A 25,477-nucleotide genomic window follows, 5' to 3' on the forward strand; every position below is an offset into this window, starting at 1 on the left:
TCTCCGCGTTCTGCGCCCCAGTGCGCTAAAGAAAGAAAGGCAGCGGCAGTCACTACTGTTTTAGGCAGCTATCATTCATTAAAGGGGACAAGTCAAAAGACTTACCTCGGGTGGGCAGAGCTCTCAACTCTGCCTGTCGTTTCTTTGTAACCGCCAATCGGCACCGGCCCATATATGCCGCCTCCAATTTCCCGCAGACGTGTAATCTGGCCTCCTGTTGCTGCAGCAGTCGAACCGCTCGCTCCGCGTCCCTGCTTGCTGGCGCTGTATCTGTATCTGTATCATCCTCCTCCTCATCATCATCATCATCATTATCATCATCATCATCATCATCATCATCATCATCATCATCATCCTCCTCCTCCTCCTCCTCCTCCTCCTCTGAACGCCAAGCTCCACACAGTCTTAAGTGTCACTGAGCACTCTCTGTAAATTACCACTCCCTTTCCTCTCAGGTGTGTCAAATTAGTAAAACGGGAAAAAGGGCGGAGTCTCTCCAGGACAAATTGACAGATGCAACCAAAACATGCAGGATAAATAAAACACTCCACAAGATATAACCAAAACATGCAATATAAAAAATAAATAAGCACACTTCACATTAAAACACAGCAAAGTAAAACAACATCCGTCCTTCCCTGGATGACATATACCATTTACAAAATGCCTTGTTGAGACTGATCAGCCGTCTTGTTATAAAACATGCATCCTCTTTATTCCATGAGGCTGTAACCATCATAACCATAAGTTGTGTGGGTTTTTTGTCTGACCAAGATGCAGCTTTCTTTATCTTTTCAACGTCCTTATAATGACAACCACAATTTGTTAATGTGCTAAAAGAAAAAAAAGATTTCTTTCCTTGTTACGAAAACCGATTCTGAAATACGATTTCACTAACTCGCCAGTTTGTCTTGAAATAACGACATACATCTCCACTTTTTTTTTCTCAAAACAGAATTACGACTTTAATCTCGAAATGTAGACTTTATTCTTAAAAAGGTCGATTTTTCTTTCTTTTTTTTTTTTAAATTAAAGTCGCCATAATACCCCCTCGTACTTCCGCGAAATTATTGCGGAGAGATAAAGACCTACTCACGTGTCCCATGGAGGTGGAGCCGGGCCAGCTGCAAGATGCACTGAGGAAATAAAAAGAGGTGAGCTGCATCTGAAAACAGGCTGAACGGACGCACAGGTGTATCAAAGGTAAGACACTGTGCTGCTCAGGTGAAGTGGACAAAAGAAAAAATTAGGCTACAGTCAGAAACCTGCATTTGTTGCATTCTTTTCTCTATTAACAGCAAACTGCAGCACTACAAATAAAATTGGTTAACTTTTAGAAATTAATCGTCAAAGTTTATATAAAGGTAAATTTGTCACTCCATATAGTAACCTGTTAATTAATGAATTCATTCATTCATGCAGAATCGGAATACTATATTAATTAACCAATTATTCTTTTCTGTGTTGTACATTTTTTTCCGATTATTTTGATTTAATTTAATTTTTTTTTTTTTTAAATATATGCGATTCCAAACAATGTGGCTTTTTGGTCGTTTCAGATGAAGTGGTTTGAAGTTGTTACCCTTGCTGTGTGCGTCCTCGTACCCACCGCTCACTCCCAATCAAAAGGTGTGTACTTCATTTAGGAATTTACTGTTACACTGAATTTCTAATTATGTGAATCTAAATGTTCTGTTTTTTCACCCCCTTCTTTTTTTTTTCATCCAGCCTGGTGTTATCACCTCCCATCCTGCAGTAAGTACCCAATATCTCCATTATCTATTATAATGTTGCCCACCGAGTGACCCCTCCTCGGTGACTTTACGTGTCCTTTCTGTTTATAGATGACACAACCTGGCCAACAATTTTCCCGGAGTATTGCAACGGCACCCGACAGTCACCCATTGACATCGTCTCAGCATCAGCCACACCGAACGCCAATCTGACTGAATTCACTTTTGTGAAGTATGACGACACCTCCGCAATGACGTCAATGACAAATACTGGCGACACAGGTGAGCACCGGGAGTTTGTGGCTACAAAAGTGTGTTGTCATGGGGTTTCTGTAAACTTTGTATCTCACTTAGATTTTAGCGCCCTCATCTTTTCTGCAATTAAACGCACTGGCCTTGCGCCTGAATTTTTCCTTTGACTCCTCGCAGGTTAGGTGTAACTTTATCGTGTTTTTGTTTTTTCACCTTCTTTCAGTCCAAGTGACCCTTAAGAGCGGAGTTAAGATTTCAGGAGGGGACCTGTCCGAGCAATACGACAGCCTCCAGTTTCACTTGCACTGGGGTAATGGCTCCTCTGTCCCCGGCTCAGAGCACACAGTGGATGGAAAGCGCTATCCTATGGAGGTACACATTTTTTTTTCTTGTTATTTTGGTGTATTTTTGAATATATTAATTTTAAATCTGTAAAAACAAAAAACAAAAAAGAAAAAGAAAAACCCAACAGAAATAAACAAGCAAACGTCTGTATAACTTCATTTTCGCAGCTGCATATTGTGAACAGCAAGTCATCCTACAATGGAAATACAAATCTAGCCGTCAAAGACTCCACCGGACTTTCAGCGCTTGGTTTCTTTATCGAGGTGAGAGAAGCAGTGCACGAGATGACGTAATGCTTACTGTGTTGTTCAGTATTGAGGCCCCACTCGATTTTTTATTTATTTATTTATTTATTTATTTTGGGGGGGGGGGGTCTCTTTCCTCGTCTGTTATGGGGAATGCGTCAATACCCCTTTCTTTTTCTTCCAGGTAATGTCAGGCAACTCAACTGGCCAGCCGGATAGCTGGCACAATTTGGCTTCTTACTTGCCCAACATCACAGAAAAAGGTGACTTTTTTTTTGGTGGAAAACCTCCTCTTCTCTTTCTGACTCTAAATTGTGTCACCCGTAGTTCCTTCATGTAAGTCTTGTTTCTGTCCTCAGGCCAGAACGTTTCAATTGCAGCCGGGTTTTCCCTGGACGACCTGCTTGTCGGTGTGGATCGCACTAAGTATTACCGCTACCTTGGATCCTTGACGACCCCCGCTTGTCAGGAGGCGGTGGTCTGGACCGTTTTTAAGGAACCAATTAAAGTCAGTAAAGATCTAGTAGGTGTCATTTCATTTCTTCCTTGTGTCTCCTAATTGTCATTGCTGTGAGCACAGATGCACCGTTAGTGGTTCATACAGCTAACTGGAAACAAAATATGTCTCATGACCAGATTGACCTCTTCAGCACCACACTGCACTTCAACGACAGTTCATCACCAATCATGATAAACGTCTACAGAAGCCTGCAGCCTGCACAGAAAGTCTGGACTCAGAGCATCAAGGCCTCTGCCTCCACAACCTGCTTCTCCCTGAGCCTGCTACTTCTCAGTCTTGTACTGGGCTGGAGTTGGAGCTAAAATAGAAAGAGGATGTCATCAAGAACTTTGCCGATCAACCCGTTGCCTCACCTCAGAGCGCCCGTTCTTTTCCCATTTAACTAAAACTGACTGATTTCTAATGTAGCTCTTTGTGTTTGACATAATCACGAAAAGTATGAAGAACAACTTATTAAGTTCAAGGCTACTTCTGTTCCGATCTTATCTCTCAACACTATCTCTTGATTATGGCTACCTGTGACAAAGCTTTTGCCTGTTGTCAGATTTGAGTCTGTATGATGAATGCACCTCGTGTATGCAACGTTTACTTTAAGCAGTGACATCGACATGTTTTCATTTTGCAAAGCCATATGGTCTGAGCAACTGAGATGTGTTCCATGTCCGTGTTGAGCTGCCAGAGCTACATGTGGGTGACACATTGCTTATGCCCTTAATACTGTACTGTGTTGCTTGAACATGAAGAAAACTGTGACTTTCTTGGTCTTATTAAATGACATCTAAAATTATTTGTGACTGTTTCTGCAGTTTTATTGTCTTTTTTTAATTCTTGGAAGTTTCTGGAACTTTTGAAATGATACATATATGGGTGGAGTCCTCATCTGCATTTGTTACACTTAACTAGGACAAGCTGTCTGAGCTTTTGAGAGCTTTCTATTCTAGTTCACAAAAAGTGCGTAAACAATGAACTTTAACACAAAAGTCCCCAGTTTTATTCTGTGGTGGTTTAAAACCTGTGAAGCTGCCAATGTTTTGTTCACACTGTTATTAACCTTACATAACCCATGCCATTTGCTAACAAAGAAGAGTAAACAGACCTGTTTAAACTCAATCCGTCTAAAAGATTTGGCTGTTTTTTGAATCAAATGTGTAATGGTTAACCATCAATGAAGTTGAAGAAAAGGCGAAGGCCATTGAAATACGTGTGCACAATGACTTCTGTCAGAATTGCAGTTATTTTGATTTTAACTAAGCGAAACATATTTCACTGAAAAAAAAAACTTTTAGAAAAAGTATCTGTACTTGGTCTCCTACATCTTGTCCCTGTCATCTTGCAGGTGTGTGTCCAACATTCCTGTTCCTTTTTCCCATCTTCTGTCACCAGGCTTTTAGAATTTAATAGAGGTTTGATTAGTCTAGCATGGAGAGCACGAGAGTCCAAATGACTTTGACACTGTCCTGCTTAAAACACTTGTGCAAGATACATATAAATAGACCATAATTTTACAGCATAACAGAAGCATAAACTTATTATCCTTATTTAAATTTTTGTTGTGTTTGTGATTTTTCTAGTAAGTAAGCCGCGTGCATTAGTTAAGGCCAACCCTTATAGTGATAAACTGAAGTTAGCAGTCACAGTGAACAGGGTAGACATTGCCAAGAGTGAACTCTTTGATGGCGACATCCCGTGCAAGGTGAGGAGGCAAACAGATTTCTCATAGTTGTTACACTGGAAGAAACACTAATAAGTAAATTAATAATGTGCAGTTATATCAATTTTGACAGATAGATCAGTTTAAATGTGATTTGCAGAGGAATATTTGGCGTAAAAAATATATACCTGTCTTAAAACATCATCTTACGTTCCTCCAATTAAACAGTACGGAGATTCTAAGACTCAATGACAGATGGCCTGATCAGTGACGAGCCCCAGTTTGTTCGGTTTTTCACTGAGAATGGTTTGAACATTGTGGACTACCTAACTGCAAGCTGGAAAGTCTGTATTGCTCTTTCAGCTACTACAGCACTGCCTATAGAAAAATATGGCATCTGCACGAGCATCATCAGAACAACAGAGTTCATCCTCAAAAGTAATGGCAGATAACAATCAGAGCAGACCAAGGAGGGAGTTAAGCCATGAAGGTATTCTTTTTTACAGTTGACCTGTGTTAGGGTTGAAAATTTTTGATTTTAGATTTAAATGATTAAATAAAGCTGTTTTAGTTATTTCATTTATACACAAAGCAATTCTGCTCATAGCAAGTTGGCGCTCCGTGTTTTGAGGGTCACGGAGCGCCAACTCGTTGGCGAAGACTGAGTGGGTGACTGGGCTGAAATATTGAAGAGTGGACATAAAGCGCTTGAGGGTCCTTTTCTGCTGCACGCTTACATACACATGATAATGGTTTTCTATAAGTCTCTGGGTCAGAGAGTCCAAATAAGATATCCCGAAACAGACCTTAGAATCAGTGGAAGAACAGTAGATAATATGGTAAATGGCCTGTATTTGTATAGCGCTTTACTAGTCCCTAAGGACCCCAAAGTGCTTTACACATCCAGTCATCCACCCATTTACACACACTGATGATGGCAAGCTACATTGTAGCCACAGCCACCCTGGGGGCATTGACAGAGGCGAGGCTGCCGGACACTGGTGCCACCGGGCCCTCTGACCACCACCAGTAGGCAACGGGTGAAGTGTCTTGCCCAAGGACACAACGACCGAGACTCTGTTCTTAACCATGGTTTTAACTTTTTATGAGGTTTTTTTTGCCGAAATGGAGATCTTCTACACCTTAGTTTTATTGTTGTTGGCGATATTCACCTGGAGTCATTCACTCTCACTGACAATTACTTATACACACGAGGAACTACTTGGATTACGGTGGTCCTGTTTGTCTATGTACGACTCTTCTAATGCTCGGACAGATATAATTCTTGGTGAGGATTCGGAGGAAGAATCGTGTTCCTCTGCCTTCTATGTTTCTGGCCAATGTCCAATCTCTTAGGAACAAAATGGATGAATTACAAGGGAATGTGCTTCATCTACAGGAATACAGGGAGGCTTGTCTGATGGCGCTTACCGAGACATGGCTGACCGATATGGACAGTGACACTTCACTGTATGATGCTGTTGTCACACTCCTGCATCTCTTGTATAAGCATCTTGAGGCACCCCACACCTATGCAAGATTATTCTCCAAAAAGTTGATTCTGTTCATCTGGACATAGCGTTTTGTGGGAGAAACATTTTGTCACTCATCCAAGTGACTTCTTCAGTCTCAGCTGACTGCAGGTTTCCCCAATCTTATAAACAGTACATTTGCATAATGACTGAAACCAGCCCACTGAAGGAACAATGGGCTGGGAGGTCAGTTCCTTAATCTTAATTTTGCAAATTCTCATGACCATTGATCAACAACCACTGACCAAAACCCACTGATCAAAGACCACTGATCAATGGCCATGAGCACCATTCACAGAGAGTTGGGGAATGGCTGCAATCACAGCATTGTAAGATGGCGAATGATGTACCCTTAGGCCCCCTCCTCGATTCAGAGATGGTCTTTCCCTTTTCACGTAAATGTCCTCTTTGACTCTGCGCTCAAACCAGCAGCGTTCCTTCCTGTCCAAGGGGAGGAACGCCAGAAGTTTGAGAACCTGGCTGGTGGTGAGACAATAACTAAAGCTGTCAGCTATTATTGATGTTATAATTATTTTCTATTTAGTTTCATAACCATTTTCACAAAGAGCCCTTTGAATTTTCCTTTATGATGGCTAACAGGCTCATCACAATTTTCACATCTTTTCTTCATGTTGTTGTCATCATGTCAAATAGCAGATGAGTGTTAATAATAATGATCCCCATGGGGAAATTACTTGTTTTTCTCTGCATTTGACCCATTCACTCAGTGAAGCAGTGGGCAGCCCACTAAGCAGGCGCCCGGGGAGCAGTGTGTAGGGACGGTACCTTGCTCAGGGGTACCTCAGGGTAGCCGTTAAGTGGATTCGAACCGCCGACCTTCCGATCATGGGGCGACCGCTTTACCTACTGAGCTATCCCTGCCCCTACAAAAGAAAGGTAGCATGATGCTTCCAAAATAACACAGGCCACCTTCATGTTGAGTAAAGCAGCTACTGGTGGTGGACAAGGTCTCAGTTGCTGTGCTCTTCCAGTCTCTGCTGTTCCAGATCTGGTGGGGTGATATGAAGAGGAAAACAGAGATTTGGAAGCTTCTGCTCGTGTTCTTCTGCCCGATCCTCTGCTACACCAACCTCATCTCCTTCAGGTAAGATGCTTGTGTTTTTTCAGAAAGGTTGTACTTTTATGCAGATATTTAAAAAAAAAACGTGTTCTACATATTTTAAGTCATAGAAAACAAAGTGATCACCTGGAGGAGGAGGAGGGAATTGCTATGAGGATGAGCTGGATCAGGACACTAACAGTCTCTATGGAACCACAGTCTTCTCTTTCTCTGACATCAAGCACCTGTAATATTTCTACTTGCACACTTCAGTGTTAGTCTGTAGAGCATCAGTTTGTCAAGCAGTGATTATTCGGTTTTATAATGTTATCGCTTTACATTAGCTAAAGTCTACTAATTTACTCAAAATGTTTTTGTTACACGAGTGAAGTTGACTCAGAAGGTCACAGGAGTGGTGCCATGAAAGGTGAGTCCTGTTTAGAGAATAATCTTTGAATAAGTGTTGTCACTCACTACAAGAAGAAAGTCTGACTTCAGAAATTATTTTTCACCACATGCTGTCGTTTTAGTTACCTGCTAATCTGTGTTTAATACAGGTGTGCTGTCCATTCATAGCTTCACGCTGGCGTCAGTTCTGGTTTGCACTGGTCACCTCATTTCTGGGCAATGTTGTTTCTCTTGCTTTTCGCTATTGGTGGATTTCAAGCCTCCACCCCCCTCAGGTCCACCTGCTACTGAGTGTGTGTTGTACTTCTGGATATTCACCCTTGTTTGTGAGGAGATCCGACAGGAGAGTGTAGAGAGACATCTTACTTAGAACTTTGTTCACCAAAAAGTTTGGTAAGTGTATAAAATGTCAAGTGAACAATTGAATGCAATAATATGCACCTAATTCAAATATTTTATCGAATTGCACGTAGTTGAAAGACAATATATCTAAAATGCCATTTCAATACAGTGGTTAGCATACTGTCATGTCAAGATGGACATTAAAATAAATAAATATATAGAATGTTTTTCATTTATCACTGATTTCATATGAGTTAACAAACACACAGAAGATTAAATAATATATCATAAATTAAAATCTCATTCTTTGAATTTTTAGCTATTCTTTAAATTCTTTAAACTTTCTGTGACAGCACACAGAAAGTCTTTTTCTGTATTATCATTTGTTTTTCTATGATTATTGTGCACTTTGAAAAACTGAATTAAGGGGCTTCAAGGCGGACCGACCCCCGGCTGCCAAGACTGGCAATAGGGACATGGAATGTCACCTCTCTGGTGGGGAAGGAGCCTGAGTTGGTGCGTGAGGTTGAGAGGTACCGGCTAGATATAGTTGGGCTCACCTCTACGCATTGTCTGGGCTCTGGAACCAGTCTCCTGGAGAGGGGCTGGACTCTGTCTCAGTCTGGAGTTGCCCCTGGTGAGAGGCGGCGGGCTGGGGTGGGTATTCTTATATCCCCTCGGCTTGCTGCCGGTACGTTGGGGTTTTTCCCGGTGGACGAGAGGGTTTGTTCCCTGCGCCTTAGGGTCGGGGAACGGGTCCTGACTGTCATCTGCGCTTATGCGCCGAGTGGCAGTTCGGAGTACCCAGCCTTCTTAGAGTCCCTGGGGGGGGTGCTGGAAGGTGCTCCACCTGGAGACTCTGTTGTCCTGCTGGGAGACTTCAATGCTCACGTGGGTAACGACAGCGAGACCTGGAGGGGCGTGATTGGGAGGAACGGCCTCCCTGATCTGAACCCGAGCGGTGCTTTGTTATTGGACTTCTGTGCTAATCACAGTTTGGCCATAACGAACACCCTGTTCGAACATAAGAGTGTCCATAAGTGCACGTGGCACCAGGATGCTCTAGGCCGTAGGTCGATGATCGATTTTGTAATCGTATCACCAGACCTGCGACCATATGTTCTGGACACTCGGGTAAAGAGAGGGGCTGAGCTGTCAACTGATCACCACCTGGTGGTGAGTTGGATCAGGTGGCGGGGGAGGACGCTGGACAGACCTGGTGCACCTAAACGCGTAGTGAGGGTGTGCTGGGAACGTCTAGCAGAGGCCCCAGTCCGCGAGATCTTCAACGCACACCTCCGGCAGAGCTTCAACAGCATTCCGAGGGAGACTGGGGACATTGAGTCCGAATGGACCATGTTCAGCGTCTCCATTGCCGAAGCTGCTGCATTGAGCTGCGGCCGCAAGGTGGTTGGTGCCTGCCGTGGTGGTAATCCCCGAACCAAATGGTGGACACCAGAGGTGAAGGGAGCCACCAGGCTGAAGAAGGAGGCCTATCGGGCTTGGTTAGCCTGTGGGACTCCGGAGGCAGCCGACAGGTATCGACAGGCCAAGCGGAATGCGGCTCGGGCAGTGGCTGAAGCAAAAACTCGGGTGTGGGAGGAGTTCGGAGAGGCCATGGAAAAAGACTTTCGGACTGCCTCGAAGAGATTCTGGCAAACCGTCAGGCGTCTCAGGAGGGGAAAGCGGTGCTCTACCTGCACTGTGTATAGTGCTGGCGGAGCGCTGTTGACGTCGACTGAGAAAATTGTCGGGCGGTGGAAGGAATACTTCGAGGACCTCCTTAATCCCACTGACACGTCTTCCGGGGAGGAAGCAGAGTCTGGGGATGAGGGGTGTGACCCACCGATTTCCGGGGGCGAGGTCACTGAGGCAGTTAAACAACTCCTTGGTGGCAGAGCCCCTGGTGTCGATGAGGTCCGCCCCGAGTTCCTGAAGGCTCTGGACGTTGTAGGGCTGTCTTGGTTGACACGTCTCTGCAATGTTGCGTGGAGATCAGGGGCAGTACCTGTGGACTGGCAGACCAGGGTGGTGGTCCCCATCTTCAAGAAGGGGGACCGGAGGGTGTGTTCCAACTACAGGGGGATCACACTCCTCAGCCTCCCCGGGAAAGTCTATGCCAGGGTGCTGGAGAGGAGGGTTCGTCCGCTAGTCGAACCTCGGATACAGGAGGAACAATGCGGTTTTCGTCCTGGTCGCGGAACACTGGACCAGCTCTTTGTCCTCTCGAGGATACTTGAGGGTGCATGGGAGTTTGCCCAACCAGTCTACATGTGTTTTGTGGACCTGGAGAAGGCATTCGACCGTGTCCCTCGGGGCGTCCTGTGGGAGGTGTTGCGCGAGTATGGGGTGTCTGGCCCATTGCTACGGGCCATTCAATCCCTATACAACCGTTGCAAGAGCTTGGTTCGCATTGCCGGCAATAAGTCGGACTCGTTCCCGGTGGGTGATGGGCTCCGCCAAGGCTGCCCTTTGTCTCCGGTTCTGTTCATAATTTTTATGGACAGGATTTCTAGGCGCAGCCAAGTGGCGGAGGGCTTTCGCTTTGGTGGCCTCAGAATCTCATCTCTGATTTTTGCGGATGATGTGGTTCTGTTGGCTTCATCGGGTGAGGGCCTCCAGCTCGCACTGGAGCGGTTCGCAGCCGAGTGTAACGCAGCGGGAATGAGGATCAGCACCTCCAAATCTGAGGCCATGGTTCTCAGCCGGAAAAGGGTGGAGTGCCCACTCCGGGTCGGGGATGAGTTCCTGCCCCAAGTGGAGGAGTTCAAGTATCTCGGGGTCTTGTTCGCGAGTGATGGGAGAAGGGAGCTGGAGATCGACAGACGGATTGGGGCTGCGGCTGCAGTAATGCGGACGCTGCACCGGTCAGTCGTGGTGAAGAGGGAGCTGAGTGTAAAAGCGAAGCTCTCAATTTACCGGTCGATCTACGTCCCTACCCTCACCTATGGCCACGAGCTGTGGGTAGTGACCGAAAGAACGAGATCGCGGATACAAGCGGCGGAAATGAGCTTCCTCCGAAGGGTGGCTGGCCTCTCCCTTAGAGATAGGGTGAGAAGTTCGGCCATCCGGGAGGGGCTTAGAGTAGAGCAGCTGCTGCTCCACATCGAAAGGAGCCAGCTGAGGTGGTTCGGGCATCTGGCAAGGATGCCCCCTGGGCGCCTCCTGGGCGAGGTGTTCCAGGCATGTCCCACCGGGAGGAGGCCCCGGGGCAGACCCAGGACACGCTGGAGAGATTATATCTCTCGGCTGGCCTGGGAACGCCTTGGTATTCCCCCGGACAAGCTGGAGGAGGTGGCTGGGGAGAGGGAGGTCTGGACCTCTTTGCTTAGGCTGCTACCCCCGCGACCCGACCTCGGATAAGCGGATGAAGATGGATGGATGGATGGATGGGGCTTCAAGGTGCATGTATAAATATGCGTATAAGCATTATTATCATAATAAAGTATGTTGATAGTTGTTTGTTATTGTAGTTTTTGTTTTCTAATGATCTGTTAAGTTTATTTTGTCTTCTTCAAGACAAATTGTTTTGGGGACAATGTTTTGACCTCAAAGGTTCAGACTCTAATTTCAGGATCTGTGGAATAAATGTGATCTCACTGCCATCAGCCTGTTCATTATCGGACTAATCTGCAGGTATGGATAAGAAATAAAGATGATATATAATCCTGGATTGTCCGTGAAAACCTTTCCACAACATTATAAACCGTTTATAGTTTCTCTTTGCAAGATTGTAACATTTATTAAAGCACTATAGTTTGTGTTTTTTGAGGCACTTTTTGCTGTCTTAAGTGTGTCTTAAATAATTTTCCTAATACTTAGCTTTTATTCACTTATAATTGTGGTGGCAGATTTCTTTTCTCATGTATTAATCACATATTTAATCATATCACATTAGTGATAGTGATATCACTTTCTCATATAGTTGTATGCATGTGCGCTACAAATGGGCTTTATGCTCTATCACACACACTAACACAGTGGAGACATTGCAATTGGAGACGTTAAACAGATAGTGAGGCGCCTTCTGCTTATCAGGGATGTAAATCCTTAGGTGACGGTCAAGCAGAAAACAAGGTCATTATTCTCTCTGTGAGGGAGGGGGTCAAGGATGAGCTGGACTGAAGGTATAGAGATATATGATATGCTATGGAATGTTCTTTGTTTTGAGAGTGTTTGGGAAGGTGTAAAATAGTTCAGGGCGGTGTCCTTCCTCAGAAAACTGTTTGGTGTTTGATCTGAACGTTTTCTCCACATTGCAATGTGTTAATTAAATTATTTCAAAACGCTCACTGGGTGTGTTGCAGGTTATTGTTAAAGTTTCCACAACATAATCAAAAACATTTCCTCAATTAGCAACCAAATGTCACAGGTTAATTTACAGGTTTGCCATCAGGTGGTGGTGCTACCTCACTAATTGAGTGATACTATGCTTGCCTTTGGGGCGATCATGGCTCAAGAGAGTTGTCTTGTAATCGGAAGGTTGCCGGTTCAAGCCCCGGCTCCGACAGTTGTGTTCTTGGGCAAGACACTTCACCCGTTGCCTACTGATGGTGGTCAGAGGGCCCGGTTGCGCCAGTGTCTGGCAGCCTCGCCTCTGTCAGTAGCTACAATGTAGCCTGCCATCACCAGTGTGTGAATGGGTGGATGACTGAATGTAATGTAAAGCGCTTTGGGGTCCATAGGGACTAAGTAAAGCGCTATACAAATACAGGCCATTTACCATTTGAGTTTCAGGATGTTCCACTGGTCACATGAATTTGGCCGGGATGTCCTTTGTTTGGACTACATGGTCGTCACACTTCGCCTCATTCACATTTCACTGCAGTAAACGCCAGGACCGCCTCCTACAACGCGGGTCTCGCCACTGGCGATATGAGCGCCTACAAAGCGGCCTCATACGGCGTGCGGCGCGTGGTGAGAGATGCCAAACGCCGGTACCGGGAACGTGTGGAGTCCCACTTCCACCAGGGCGACACACGGAGTATGTGGCACGGACTACGCACCATTACGGACTACAAAGCCAGGGACACTGCGCTGATCAACGCCGACTCTGCATTCACCAACGAGCTGAATCAGTTCTACGCCCGTTTCGAGGTTAGCCAGGCAGCTAATGCTATCTACCGCCTGACTACCGAGGACAGTGACGTCATCAGCGAGAGACCGGTGACCAGCATCGCGGAGCATGACGTCTGAGCGGCACTGAGGAGAGTGAACACAAGGAAAGCGGCGGGGCCAGACGGCATCACCGGCCGTCTGCTGCGCTGCTGTGCTGACCAGCTAGCAGGGGTGTTCACTTACATCTTCAACGAGTCCCTGGCGAAGTCTGTGGTCCCCACATGCATCAAAAGATCCACCATCATCCCTGTGCCCAAGAACAGCAAACCCTCATCCCTGAACGATTACCGGCCAGTTGCACTGACCTCGGTAGTAATGAAGGTGTTTGAGAGGCTGCTGAAGAACATCATCTCCTCCTCCATCCCAGACACCACAGATCCGCTGCAGTTCGCCTACAGATCCACAGAGGATGCCATCGCCCACGTCCTACACACCACTCTCAGCCATGTGGACAAGAAACAGGGTAACTATGTGCGAATGCTGTTTGTTGATTACAGTTCAGCGTTTAACACAATAGTGCCCTGCAGACTGTTCACAAAGCTGTTGGTGTTGGACTTCCTCACTGGCAGAACTCAGGTGGTGAGGGTGGGCAGGTGCTTCTCCAACAGCATCACCATCAGCACAGGAGCACCTCAGGGATGTGTCCTCTCGCCACTGCTCTACTCCCTCTACACTTCAGACTGTGTGGCCACCCATGGCTCCAACACCATTGTGAAGTTTGCTGACGACACAGTGGTGTTGGGTGCCATCTCCAACAACGATGAGGCGGCCTACATGGATGAAGTGAAGAATCTGGCATCGTGGTGCCAGGACAATCACCTCCAGCTGAACGTCAGCAAGACCAAGGAGCTGGTGGTGGACTTCAGAAGGAGTCAGCACAGGGACTACAAGCCCATTATCATCAATGGAGCTCCAGTGGAGAGGGTGCAGTCCTTCAAGTATCTTGGTGTCCACATCTCCTCAGACCTGACATGGGCTGCCCACATTCAGGTCCTGACCAAAAAGGCTAGGCAGCGCCTGTATCACCTACGACAACTGAGGAAGTTCAGGGTCTCTCCAAAGATCCTCAGGATTTTTTATACAGGCGCTGTGGAGAGCATCCTCACACAGAACATGACATCGTGGTTTGGGAACAGCTGTGTGAAGGACCAAAAAGCTCTCCAGAGAGTGATCCGCACAGCAGAACGCTGCTGCAGGATTGCTCTCCCCCCGCTTCAGGACACCTACACCAGGAGATGCCGGACTAGAGCAGCGCAGATACTGAAGGACCCGTCCCATCCTGGCAACAAACTGTTCCAACTTCTGCAATCTGGTAGAAGGTTCCGCATCTTCCGGGCAAGGACAGAGAGACTCGAGAGGAGCTTCTATCCCCAAGCCATCCGTGCCTTAAACACACACACCCGCTCACATCATCTATAATTGACTGAGACAGGACTCTTCCAGACACTAAACCAAGGCACAATGTACATTTCAATTTCTTTAATTTTAAATATGTTTATATTGTCTATCCTGTAAAATAGTCAGATGTCTATTCATATTAATGTACAGAATTCACCTGCTTGCTGCTACTACTGCACATTCACCCAATGTATGTACTATATATATATATATATATATATATAATGTTCTTCCTCTACAGCCCCCCCCCCCCCCCCCCCCCCCCAATTTTTTTGTACATGTCGAGGAGCGTGTCAGGCTACATAAGATAAGATAAGATAAGATAAGATAAGATAAGATAGAACTTTATTAATCCCTCGGGTGGGTTCCTCTGGGAAATTCGACTTCCAAAAAGCACAGCAACGACCGAAGTTACAGTTACAGAATTGTTATATATATATATATATATACACACACACACACACACATATATATAAATACAGAGACAAATATAAATAAAATATACAAAGGGGATAAATAGAATAAATAGGAATAAAAAATAAAAATACAAGTGAATTGCACATTTCAAGTATTGAGTCTATTGCACTGTTGACTATTTACAAAAAGTATTGCACAAGGTATTGTACAGTGAGGTGAAGAGGCACTACAGCTTAGTTGTTCCCCCCTCCTTTGTCCTCCTGTTTCCCCTCCCTCTCCCCTCCAGAGAGGAGTTAAACAGTTTGATGGCGTGTGGGACAAAGGAGTTTTTAAGTCTGTTAGTTCTTGTCTTGGGGAGAAGCAACCTGTCACTGAACAGACTCTTCTGATTGTTTATGGCCGTGTGCAGAGGATGCCCAGCATTGTTCATAACATTTCACTGTGTGTTATACTTGTATAACTATGGATGTGACAAATAAAGAACCTTGAACCTTGAACCTTGAACATTTTTGCAGTTCACAAGCAGCTAGGACCAAAACTCATTATTGTAGGAAAGATGGTGAGACAGTTACTATCAGTTGGCATTATATGAGGGGCACATGTTTTATAATACAATGCCAGCAATAACACAACAATTTCCTCTTCTTCCTGGGCGTGTGGGTCATGGTGTACGGAGTTGCAAATCAGGCTCTGATTTACTCCTACGACCAAAACCCGAATCGCATTTTTCTACATGCCATACTTGCACATCTTTGGATACGGCTCTTCCATTGAGGAAGAGATGGATGGTACAAGTGTTTGTGCAATTTGAATGAAAATAAGAACATTACATTGAAATCAGTTTAACAATTTAGTACAGCTTTTTAAAATTCACCACAGCAATTAGAAATTGAGCCGTTGTTATAATTGTAGACACTCCCCCTTTTTTTTTCTTCTTTTTTTTTTACCTTTCTCTTTGTATCTCTACTTTGTGAGAGTGGGCAAAGAACTAATCTGCACAGACAATGTGACTTTGATTGAGAGCGGTGAAGAGCCGTGTAGAAATCAGCATAGTAACTGGCTGGTAGTGATTCTGCTAGTCTTAAATCTCCTGGTCACCAACATCCTGCTCATCATCCTTCTCATTGCTAATAAGGTTGTGACTTTATTACTTTAAAGTAATAAGTGTAAGGAGTAATGAGTGAGTAAGCCACAGTTGAATGAAAATGGCTAACTCTAGTTGGTATTTACAAATGAGTCATTTTGTTTTTTTAAGTACTGGCTCCCTTGCTATCGCTCAAAATCACTCAAATCATTCAAAATTCCATCCATCCATCCATTCGCTTCCGCTTATCCTTTTCAGGGTCACGGGGGGCGCTGGAGCCTATCCCAGCTGTCATAGGGCGAGAGGCAGGGTACACCCTGGACAGGTCGCCAGTCTGTCGCAGGGCTAACACATAGGGACAGACAACCATTCACACTCACATTCACACCTAGTGGCAATTTGGCTTATCCAATTAACCTATCCCCACAAGCTGCATGTCTTTGGACGGTGGGAGGAAGCCGGAGTACCCGGAGAGAACCCACGCAAACACGGGGAGAACATGCAAACTCCACACAGAAAGACCCCGGCCTGATGGTGGAAGGAAGACTTCTCGACTGCTCGAAACAAGATCCTGAAAAGCAGCGACTCTGAAAGGCTCAAACAGATATCTACCAAGTGAGCACACCTTCATGCACCGCGGTAGCGGCAAAATTCCATTGTGGATCCATCGTGAAGTAAATGCATTTTTGTATTTTTTTGATATCGGGTAGATGGTATGCTTAAACATCTGACTGAAAGCAGAGAGTTTGAACACAGACTACAGGCTCAGGTAAAACAGAAGCATTTTTCTGAAGCTCTCACTTTGTCATTCAGTACCCTTTTACTAATTCCTCATACATATGTAGATATATACATATGTTGTGAAAGAGCCCATCTGCACAGTCAAAGTATTTTATATAGAGGTTACACGACTACATAGCAGGTTAGCTTTGATTAACATAATAACAGAAAAGTGGAACATGGGAAAATCTGGGTTGGCTGAGGTCAGAAATAATGTGGGTTATGGTAAGTAATGCTAACTTTATTTAAAAACAGCCAGTGGGTTTGTTATGTATCAGTTAAAACGTTTTAAGTGAAGTAGACATAAAAGATCAGATTTAGCAGGGCTGGAAGGTGAATTTTGGTCACTAGATGGAGCCAGGCTAGCTGTTTTATCTGCTTTCAGTCTTTATACTAAGCTAAGCTGTGCTGGCCTCATGCATGCCTTTAATGATGCAGTTTCCTTTTTCAAGATCATTTTCTCCAGTAGGAGACAAAAATACCTTTACTTTATTCTATTCTAGACTTTTATGACATTATGCTCTTTCTTTTCAGATGGAGCATTACTCAGCTGTCCTCAACTGGGTTGTGATAGCACAAGAAAGCACATTCAAACCTCCTCGTCGAATTTTTTACATTAAAGTCTGATTTCCTGTCATGGTGTCTGTCAGGGGTTATATTAAGAGCACATTAATACTTTTTGCATTCTGTTACATTGCATAATGTGCCATATTTGTATGTCTGCAATATAGTTCTTTTTAATAAAGTTTTCATGCACTATAATGAATTGAGTTTTACTATGAGTACAGAATAATTTGTTGTTGAGAGCTAGGTGAAAAGTTAGCCAAGCATAGCTCAGCCAAAGATTGGTAATAATAAGTACACTGACTGTGACACACCTCAGGAGTGGAGAAAGTACAGGAATCATATTCAGTACAAAAACCTGGACAAACAGACACATCATGAATTAAATAGTTTCTTATCAAAGCATGTACTGTAGGGCTGTGGCTTGTTGTACAAATGCAACATCTTAGAAAAACTACACTACACAACATAGGTATAGGTATAGACAGGCATAGGTTTGCCAGTCAGCAAAAAACTGTTTGGGGGCTCTTAGATGGTGTTTTCCTTGTGGCTGCGTACAGCGGAGATGGGGGACGGTCTGTGCTGGCGGACGTTGGTTACTGGCCTGGTAGCCTGGCTGCCCCTGGGTTGGTCCGGGACGGGCGTGGAGGCTTGGGGGTCTGGGGGTGCTCCGCCGTATATCGTTTAATATTTAGTATCTACTGTTATCTACTGCTAGCTAGTTTATTGTGAAGGTGCTCTTTTTATTATGTTGCTCTTTTTTGTTTGCTTTCTCTTCTGTTTTTTTTTTATCCATCCAGGTGATCCAGGTGTTTTGGTTTGTTTTTCTTTCTTTCTTCCCCCCTTTCTCACCGTCTCTTCTCCCCTCTGGTTTTCTTTCTCTCCCTCTCTTTCTTTCATTCTTTCTCCCTGTCCTATACCCCAGTCATGTCTGTCCCGTTTGTAGAAACCGAAAAGAAAATAAATTCATAATTATAATAAAGGTCAATCAAATGGACCAATATGGCAAGGCCGTGATGATCCACTTGGTAAAATAAATCTGCTTGGCATCTTTCTTGGCCTTAAGGCAACAATTCTGATGGCTAAAGATCCAAACGGGACACACACCCAAAAAAAAACCTGTTTACAAATTGAGCGATTTCAGAATAATGTTTCTCAGTGTTACTCTACGTAACATTAAAAGATTCTAGGAAACTGGAGGAATCTCTGTGCACTGGTGACAGAAATTTAAAAACAAAATCCAAGACCTACATCACAGACTCTACATATCTCAGTGAGCATGTCAAATGTCAAAATTTGTGACAGAACAATTAGAAAAACGCAATGCTTGTTTGAAAGTGTTACCAGGCAAGCAAAAAACTCTTCTCTCTCTAAGGAGCATGGCACCATTGCTTAAGTTGCATCTGAACATACCACAAGACTTCTGGAACAGATGAGACCAAAGTGTAGATATTTGGATTGTTTAAATAATTGCAGAGATTTTTAAAGATTACATCATTTTATACATTTGATACATAAACTCTTAGAACTGAAAGAACTACGCCCTTTTTCACATGACTGCACTATATAAAAATTTTTCCTTCTCTTATCTAATTCTTGGCACAAAATCAAAATGCTGATTGAGTGAACAAATTCCACTGTGTCAGGCCTGTGTGGTTAATTAACCCTACAAGGAAAAAAACCCAAGGGTGAAATGTAGGTTTCTGTTGAGTTTGTTTTTTTTGCAAATACACAATTATCTATTGTTCAGCTTCTTTGTTAGTACAAATACTTGAAATTCTTTGGTCTGTCTTAGATGTTGTTCAGTCCTATCAAAGTCAACTTCATTCCACTGTGTCAGGCCTGTGTGGTTACTTAACCCTACAGGGAAAAGAACCCAAGGGTGAAATGTAGGTTTCTGTTGAGTTTTGTTTTTTATGCAAATGTCTCTTTAGTCTCTTTATTTACTTGAATAAATAAAGGATAATAATAAAAATGTTTTTGAATGTTATAATTTAAGTGAACTTTTTGAAATAAACTTTCCCATTTGCCATCAATAAATACATTTAAATTATGTACACAACGTGGGAGTGTGATAGTTGGACAGAACTATCATGCTGGTACTGCGTTTCAGTCCACCATGGCTCCATTGAAGGTTACATATTGGAACAAGCTATTGAAGGAGCCTTCACTGTAAAGAGTTAGCCGTGCCACCTGTCAGTTGCAGGAGGAGCAGTTCACACTTAGAGGCAGTGTCATCGCTTTCAGCCTGGCTGCTCTTTGCTGTATTGTAGCTGACTGTGGCAGTGTGAGTGTAGACTTTTATAATGCTCCTAAATGTAAGTGTTCTCTTCCCGCTGGCTCCAAAGTAAGAAAAATAAAATATGAGTACAAACATTCAGTTGTTCAAATGACTATTTTGGAAAGCACAATATGTTCACAGTGCCATGCTTTCCATTTCCTTGTATTTACATGAGTGCCATAAATCATATTGACATGTTTTCAATTGCTTCAGGACTGGCAAGAAGAAATGAATTTTGCTGTGTAGAGTGTGTTGGAAAGGTTATTGTTTGCATTAAAATATATAGGAGACAGTGAGAAGAGTTCTCCAAAAACCTACCAACCATTAATCTAATGAAACACACACACAGTATATCTATGAAGTTCTACTTCTTTCCTGAATAGGTTGGGAACTATGACAACAAAAGCTATGTATAGAACCAAAACTTCATCTTCAAATTATTTAATTTTTGCAATTAAGCTTTCTATTTTTTTAAGTGACTTATTTTCCCCCACCCTCTTGCAGTTCAGTAGCCCCCTCCCCCACCCACCAAAGGCATACACCCACCTCTCTAATGCTCTGTGTTAAGGGCATCAGGAGCATTCTTCTTAGACATGTGCCTCTGTCACTCACTTACATACAGCAACATAGCTACACCGCACACACAGTCGTATTTTCACTGTGTCCTCTTGTGTTCTCAGCACAAGGCTGGCACTCTGCTCTCTGTGAGCACAGTTATTTTCACCCCGTCTCTCGGAAGCCTGCGAAAAAGACCTGAACACTCTGCCTAAATCAGTTGCGGCTTTAGCAGCCATTGGCTGTTTTGGTTTTTGGTGGAAGAATAGAGTGAAAAGAGTAAGACAGTCCTCAAGTTCCAAAGCTGCATTTCTTCCGAGATGGAACCTGTGAAACTTTGGGTGGTAAGGCTCCTGCTTGTGCTGCTGTGCTCAACCCAGGTGCTGTTCTCTGCTGTAGTAAGTGCCCAAGACTTGAATGAAATGGAGAAAAGCCTCCACGTTAGAAATGCTGAGGAGGTTCTGGCTGAAGAAGCTGAAACAGCTGAGGGTGGTGATGGCACTGAGGAAGATGATGAACATGTAGAAGAGGAGAAAGATGATGAAGACTCAGATGATGATGAGATAGAGACTGATGAACAAGTGGAAGAAGAAAAAGATGAAAAAGAACAGGAGGATGAGAAGGAGACAGCAGAGGAGGAAGCTGAGGAGGAAGATGACAAGACTGATAAGGAAGAGGAAGATGATGCTGAGGAGAAAGGAGATGTTGAGGAAGAGGAAGAAGAAGGTGAGGCTTCTGATGAGGATGATGCAGAAGAGGAAGAATCTGAAGAAGAATATGCAGCAGATGAAGATGAAGAGGAGGAGGTGGATGAAGATACAGATGAGAATGGTGAGGAGGAGGTGGATGAAGATGCAGATGAGAATGGTGAGGAGGAGGTGGATGAAGATACAGATGAGAATGGTGAGGAGGAGGTGGATGAAGATGCAGATGAGAATGGCGAGCAGGAGGTAGATGAAGATGCAGATTGCGAGGAGGAGGTTCTTGAGGAAGTCCCAGCTGATAATGAGGAAGATGACGAGGAGGAACCAAGAGAAGAGGATGACGATAAAGCAACTCAAGGAGATAAGGAAGAGGAGGCTGACAGTGCTGAAGAGGATACACATGAGGATGACTCTGAAGAGGAAGATGGTGAAAACACTTTTTTTTAAACCCACACACATTTTGAAACATATTAATAGTTTAGATACTGAATTATGCAGTATTTAAATATTAGTTACAAGAAATGATGTGTTTTCTTAGAACTCCATGAGTGAATCTGTACTCTACAGTAGCTCTCTGACATTGTTCAGCTTACTGGGGTTACTTTAGGAACACCATCATACATATCAGTCCTAAAATAGACTGGATTATCTGTGCGGTAGGAACCCAACAGTATCTAAACCATCTATTCCATTTGTTGTGCCAATGTAGCTTTTGAGACTTCAAACACCAAACATTAAATACATGGAGATTTGTCTAAAAGAGGGTACTATACAGTTTAGGGCATATTTTAAAAGCACAGTCATTTCTTTTAATGCTAGAAAAAGAATGACAAGAAATCATATTATGGAAAAATGGGACCTGTAGGAATTTTAGCTTTGTTTACACTATAGCTACTTAGACTACTTTGTAAAACAAACATGTCACATGAGGTTATGACAGAAGTATAATACAAAAAAGAGACTGTCTGTGTCATACATACAAAAAAATATTGCACCAAACAGAATTACACAGTTAGTCATGTAACTTCTAAATAAATGGCAGTTATCAGACCTTGCTAGAAAAGCATTTCTTGGATTGCTTGTTAGTACAGAGATGGACTGACTAACTGTTAGTCACTAACACATAACCTGGGCTGCCAGTGAGCGGACTTGTCACAGGGGGGTTGATGTTAGTACAGACTCAGTAGTTAAAAAAGAAAACAATATGGCCTAAAGTTGCTTGTTATGTCTGCGGTTAACTGCAAAAATGGCAAAAAAGCAACTAAAGTAACTTGCAGATATGAGTGTTGTTGAATGAGGTTGCAAATTACTGCAAGATGTATTGAAATCAATTCAAGTAAATAAGGTTTACTCCAGCACCAGCACAGCAATTAGGAAACCCATGTGAATACTGAGGTTTTGATACAGTGCGCCTGGAAAGTATTCACAGCATTTTGCTTGTTCCACATGTCAGTCTGCCCCAGGGCAGCTGTGGCTACAACTGTAGCTTGCCTCCACCAGTGTGTGAATGTGAGAGTGAATGAATAGTGGCATTGTAAAGCGCTTTGGGTGCCTTGAAAAGCACTATATAAATCCAATCCATTATTATTATTATTATTATTTTGTCATGTTACAGACTTATTCCAAAACGGATTATATTCATTCACAGTCTTTGACATGACACTGAAAATTGAGCTCTTTCAGGGAAGTGACCAAGAACCCAATAGTAACTCTGACAGAGCTCCACCAGTCTGGCCTATATGGTAGAGTGGCCTGACAGAAGCCACTCCTCAGTAAAAGACAGACCTTGCTCATCAGCTGGCAAATAGCATCACCACAGCGAAGCATGATGGTGGCAGCATCATGCTGTGGGGATGTTTTTCGGCAGCAGGAACTATGAGATGTAATTGCTGCCAAAGGTGCTTCAAGAAAATATTGACCAAAGGCTGTGAATACTTCTTTAAATTTTATATTATTGTATTTTATTTGCAATTTTATTAAATTTGCAAGAATTTCATGCAATATACTTTCACTTTTTCATTATTGTATGTAGAATTTTGAGGTTAAAAATTAATTGAATCCGTTTTCAAATAAGGCTGTAAAATGACAAAATGTGTAAGAAGTGAAGCGCTGTGTATACTTTCTGGGTGTCGATCCTTGTATTAAACAGCAATTAAACAGGTGTACCTAATGAAATGGACAAATATGATTACATGGCATTACTTGCTTTTGTAATTCTGGCGGGGCATGGTCTGCGGTGCCGCTGCCGGGGAGATGGACGCACCTACACTGCATCTGCAAAAACGCCTCGCCGAAATAAGAAGCTGTGATGCCTGTCTGTAGTTGTTGTTGTTGGTGATGATTGTGCGGCTGGAAGCTGTAGAGCTGCAGCCGTTCGTGTGTTTGCAACAGCAACCGTAATAAAGAGAGGGATACTAAAAAGCATTGCCGTGGGTATTTACAATAATAAATACTTACCTATGCATTTTCTACCCCACATGTATGTCTCAGTGCTATATAGTAACAGAGCATTCTAACAGTCTTACTGCAACATTTGACAAATCCTGACTCTAATATCTAATGTTTGCATCTAAAAGATATTTTGCTATCCAGATCATTAAATTAATTTTGTGATTTCATGTTAAAGAGGAGGTTAAATAATGAAGAAAGACACGTGGAGTTATGATCATCTTTTTTTTTCTTTTATAGACAATTTAATGTTCTACAAGATACACTTGACTCTCTTCCACAGCGTGTCTTGGCCTGTCTTCCTGCCCTCACCCCCAACCAGTTGTGGCAATTTGCTGAATGAGCCTAGTTCTGCTTTCTTCCTGTTAAAAGGGAAATTTTCCTTTCCACTGTCACCAAAGCACTTGCTCATAGGGGGTCATTTGATTATTGGGGCTTTCCCTCGTCTTTAGCTTACAATATAAAGCGTCTTGGGGAAAGTGTTGTTGTGATTTGACCATTTATAAATAAAACTGAATTGAACTGAATAAAATACATTTCCGATAAAGATGATTTCCTGAACCATTTACAGATGAGTCTGAAGGTAAAGACACAAAGGACAACCAAAGTGACTCAGATGAAGAGGAGGGAGCTGCTGACACTCCACAGTTCCACTCTGGATCGTTGTGTAGTGTTTGCTCCATTTGTGAGGTAAAAAAAACATATCATGGAAATAACAGATTTTATTTGCACATCTGCCCAGTAATCACACATTAGAGTTGGGTTTTACATAATTTCAGCAACCTGCTACAAATGATTATAAGTCCTGACTATATACCATATGCACGGTTAATCACTATACCTTGTGGTTCCTTCTCATCTTGTAGCATTGCTCTAATGACTGTGCCAAGTGCCCGTGTGAGGAAGGAGATGAGTCAGATCACTGCGAGCACTGCCAAGCAAGCATCTTGACTTAAAAAGGATTATAACTTCTGTAATAATACACAGCACTTTGTTTCACCTAGTGCCTCTTTATGTTAATCCTGTTCTCTTTTTGTTTGTTTTGTTTTCCAGGGTTGCTCAACCTGCTACATTTGTCCCATTCTTTGTGACACAGTTTGCACACCGGGTAAGTGCTAGTTGTGATTCTGTGGGGGTACTGATGTGTGTTCACAGATTTAATTAACTTTGGTTTGACATAAATGTTGTATTTCTTTTCAGGTGGTTTTGTTGATGAGCTGACTGGATCCCTCTTTCAGTAAGACTATTCACATTTAAAAACACAGAGATATTTTTAGATGCGTTATTGTTGCACTGTTGCCTTTATACATAGTTATGCTTTTGTTTTTGCAGGACTCTTGCCTCTCTGCTCTGAGCTCCCTGAGAATTATGTTAATTTCCTTATGTGGGAAACTACTCCCCTGACTTCACCACATCAAACATGAGCTTGTCATGAAACAAAAGCAAAGAAATATTTATGTTTTAAATCATACTTAAAGCTCTCTTGTAAGAAGAACAGAAAAAAAACAGTATGCACAGATTTTGCAAATATGATTTCTTCTTTCTGCCTTTTTCTCTTCTTTTGTCTTTTTATTGTTATAAAAAGATATATAAAGGTTGACACACTTGACATGACATGAATCATGCAGACAAGAAAATATAAAATACATATAAATGGTAAAAGCAGAAGTGTTTATAGGAATACAGTGGGGCAAAAAAGTATTTAGTCAGCCACCGATCGTGCAAGTTCCCCCACCTAAAATGATGACAGAGGTCAGTAATTTGCACCAGAGGTACACTTCAACTGTGAGAGACAGAATGTGAAAAAAAATGAATCCACATGGTAGGATTTGTAAAGAATTTATTCGTAAATTAGGGTGGAAAATAAGTATTTGGCCAATAACAAAAATACAACTCAATACTTTGTAACATAACCTTTGTTGGCAATAACAGAGGTCAAACGTTTACTATAGGTCTTTACCAGGTTTGCACACACAGTAGCTGGTATTTTGGCCCATTCCTCCATGCAGATCTTCTCGAGAGCAGTGATGTTTTGGGGCT

The 25,477-nt window shown here is 43.1% G+C and overlaps 3 protein-coding genes across 4 annotated transcripts in view; 2 read left to right on the forward strand and 1 right to left on the reverse strand.

Annotated features, from left to right (window-relative positions):
• Positions 1–25,477, reverse strand: part of LOC113019255 (receptor-type tyrosine-protein phosphatase H-like) — a 423,637-nt gene that overhangs the window by 282,247 nt on the left and 115,913 nt on the right.
• Positions 425–3,862, forward strand: LOC113019288 (carbonic anhydrase 4-like). 2 transcript variants are annotated; one of them, XM_026162895.1, is made up of 9 exons: positions 425–1,154; positions 1,560–1,629; positions 1,729–1,755; positions 1,845–2,015; positions 2,209–2,357; positions 2,498–2,593; positions 2,760–2,838; positions 2,935–3,098; positions 3,212–3,862. In XM_026162895.1, the coding sequence occupies exons 2-9, from the start codon at positions 1,560–1,562 to the stop codon at positions 3,395–3,397; spliced, it is 942 nt and encodes a 313-aa protein (XP_026018680.1). In that variant the 5' UTR covers positions 425–1,154; the 3' UTR covers positions 3,398–3,862. The 2 variants fall into 2 exon arrangements, with proteins under 2 accessions (XP_026018680.1, XP_026018679.1); XM_026162894.1 differs by having other exon boundaries at positions 1,143–1,203.
• On the forward strand, positions 20,404–25,135 carry LOC113019285 (sarcoplasmic reticulum histidine-rich calcium-binding protein-like). The gene is made up of 6 exons (XM_026162891.1): positions 20,404–21,416; positions 24,009–24,127; positions 24,304–24,375; positions 24,491–24,545; positions 24,638–24,674; positions 24,770–25,135. Exons 1-6 carry the CDS (start codon positions 20,606–20,608, stop codon positions 24,789–24,791), a joined length of 1,116 nt encoding a protein of 371 aa, XP_026018676.1. The 5' UTR covers positions 20,404–20,605; the 3' UTR covers positions 24,792–25,135.

Source organism: Astatotilapia calliptera, chromosome 3 (assembly GCF_900246225.1).
Source record: "Astatotilapia calliptera chromosome 3, fAstCal1.2, whole genome shotgun sequence".
In the NCBI taxonomy this organism is placed as follows: Eukaryota; Metazoa; Chordata; class Actinopteri; order Cichliformes; family Cichlidae; genus Astatotilapia; species Astatotilapia calliptera.

Bases quoted from the DNA above. Each gene is read 5' to 3' on its own strand.
- LOC113019288 (XM_026162895.1), top strand. From the start codon at position 1,560: ATGAAGTGGTTTGAAGTTGTTACCCTTGCTGTGTGCGTCCTCGTACCC. The intron at 1,756-1,844 runs GTAAGTACCCAA...TTCTGTTTATAG, and splicing joins TTATCACCTCCCATCCTGCA to ATGACACAACCTGGCCAACA. The intron at 2,594-2,759 runs GTGAGAGAAGCA...TTTTTCTTCCAG, and splicing joins CGCTTGGTTTCTTTATCGAG to GTAATGTCAGGCAACTCAAC.
- LOC113019285 (XM_026162891.1), top strand. From the start codon at position 20,606: ATGGAACCTGTGAAACTTTGGGTGGTAAGGCTCCTGCTTGTGCTGCTG. The intron at 21,417-24,008 runs GTGAAAACACTT...AACCATTTACAG, and splicing joins TGACTCTGAAGAGGAAGATG to ATGAGTCTGAAGGTAAAGAC. The intron at 24,546-24,637 runs GTAAGTGCTAGT...ATTTCTTTTCAG, and splicing joins TGACACAGTTTGCACACCGG to GTGGTTTTGTTGATGAGCTG.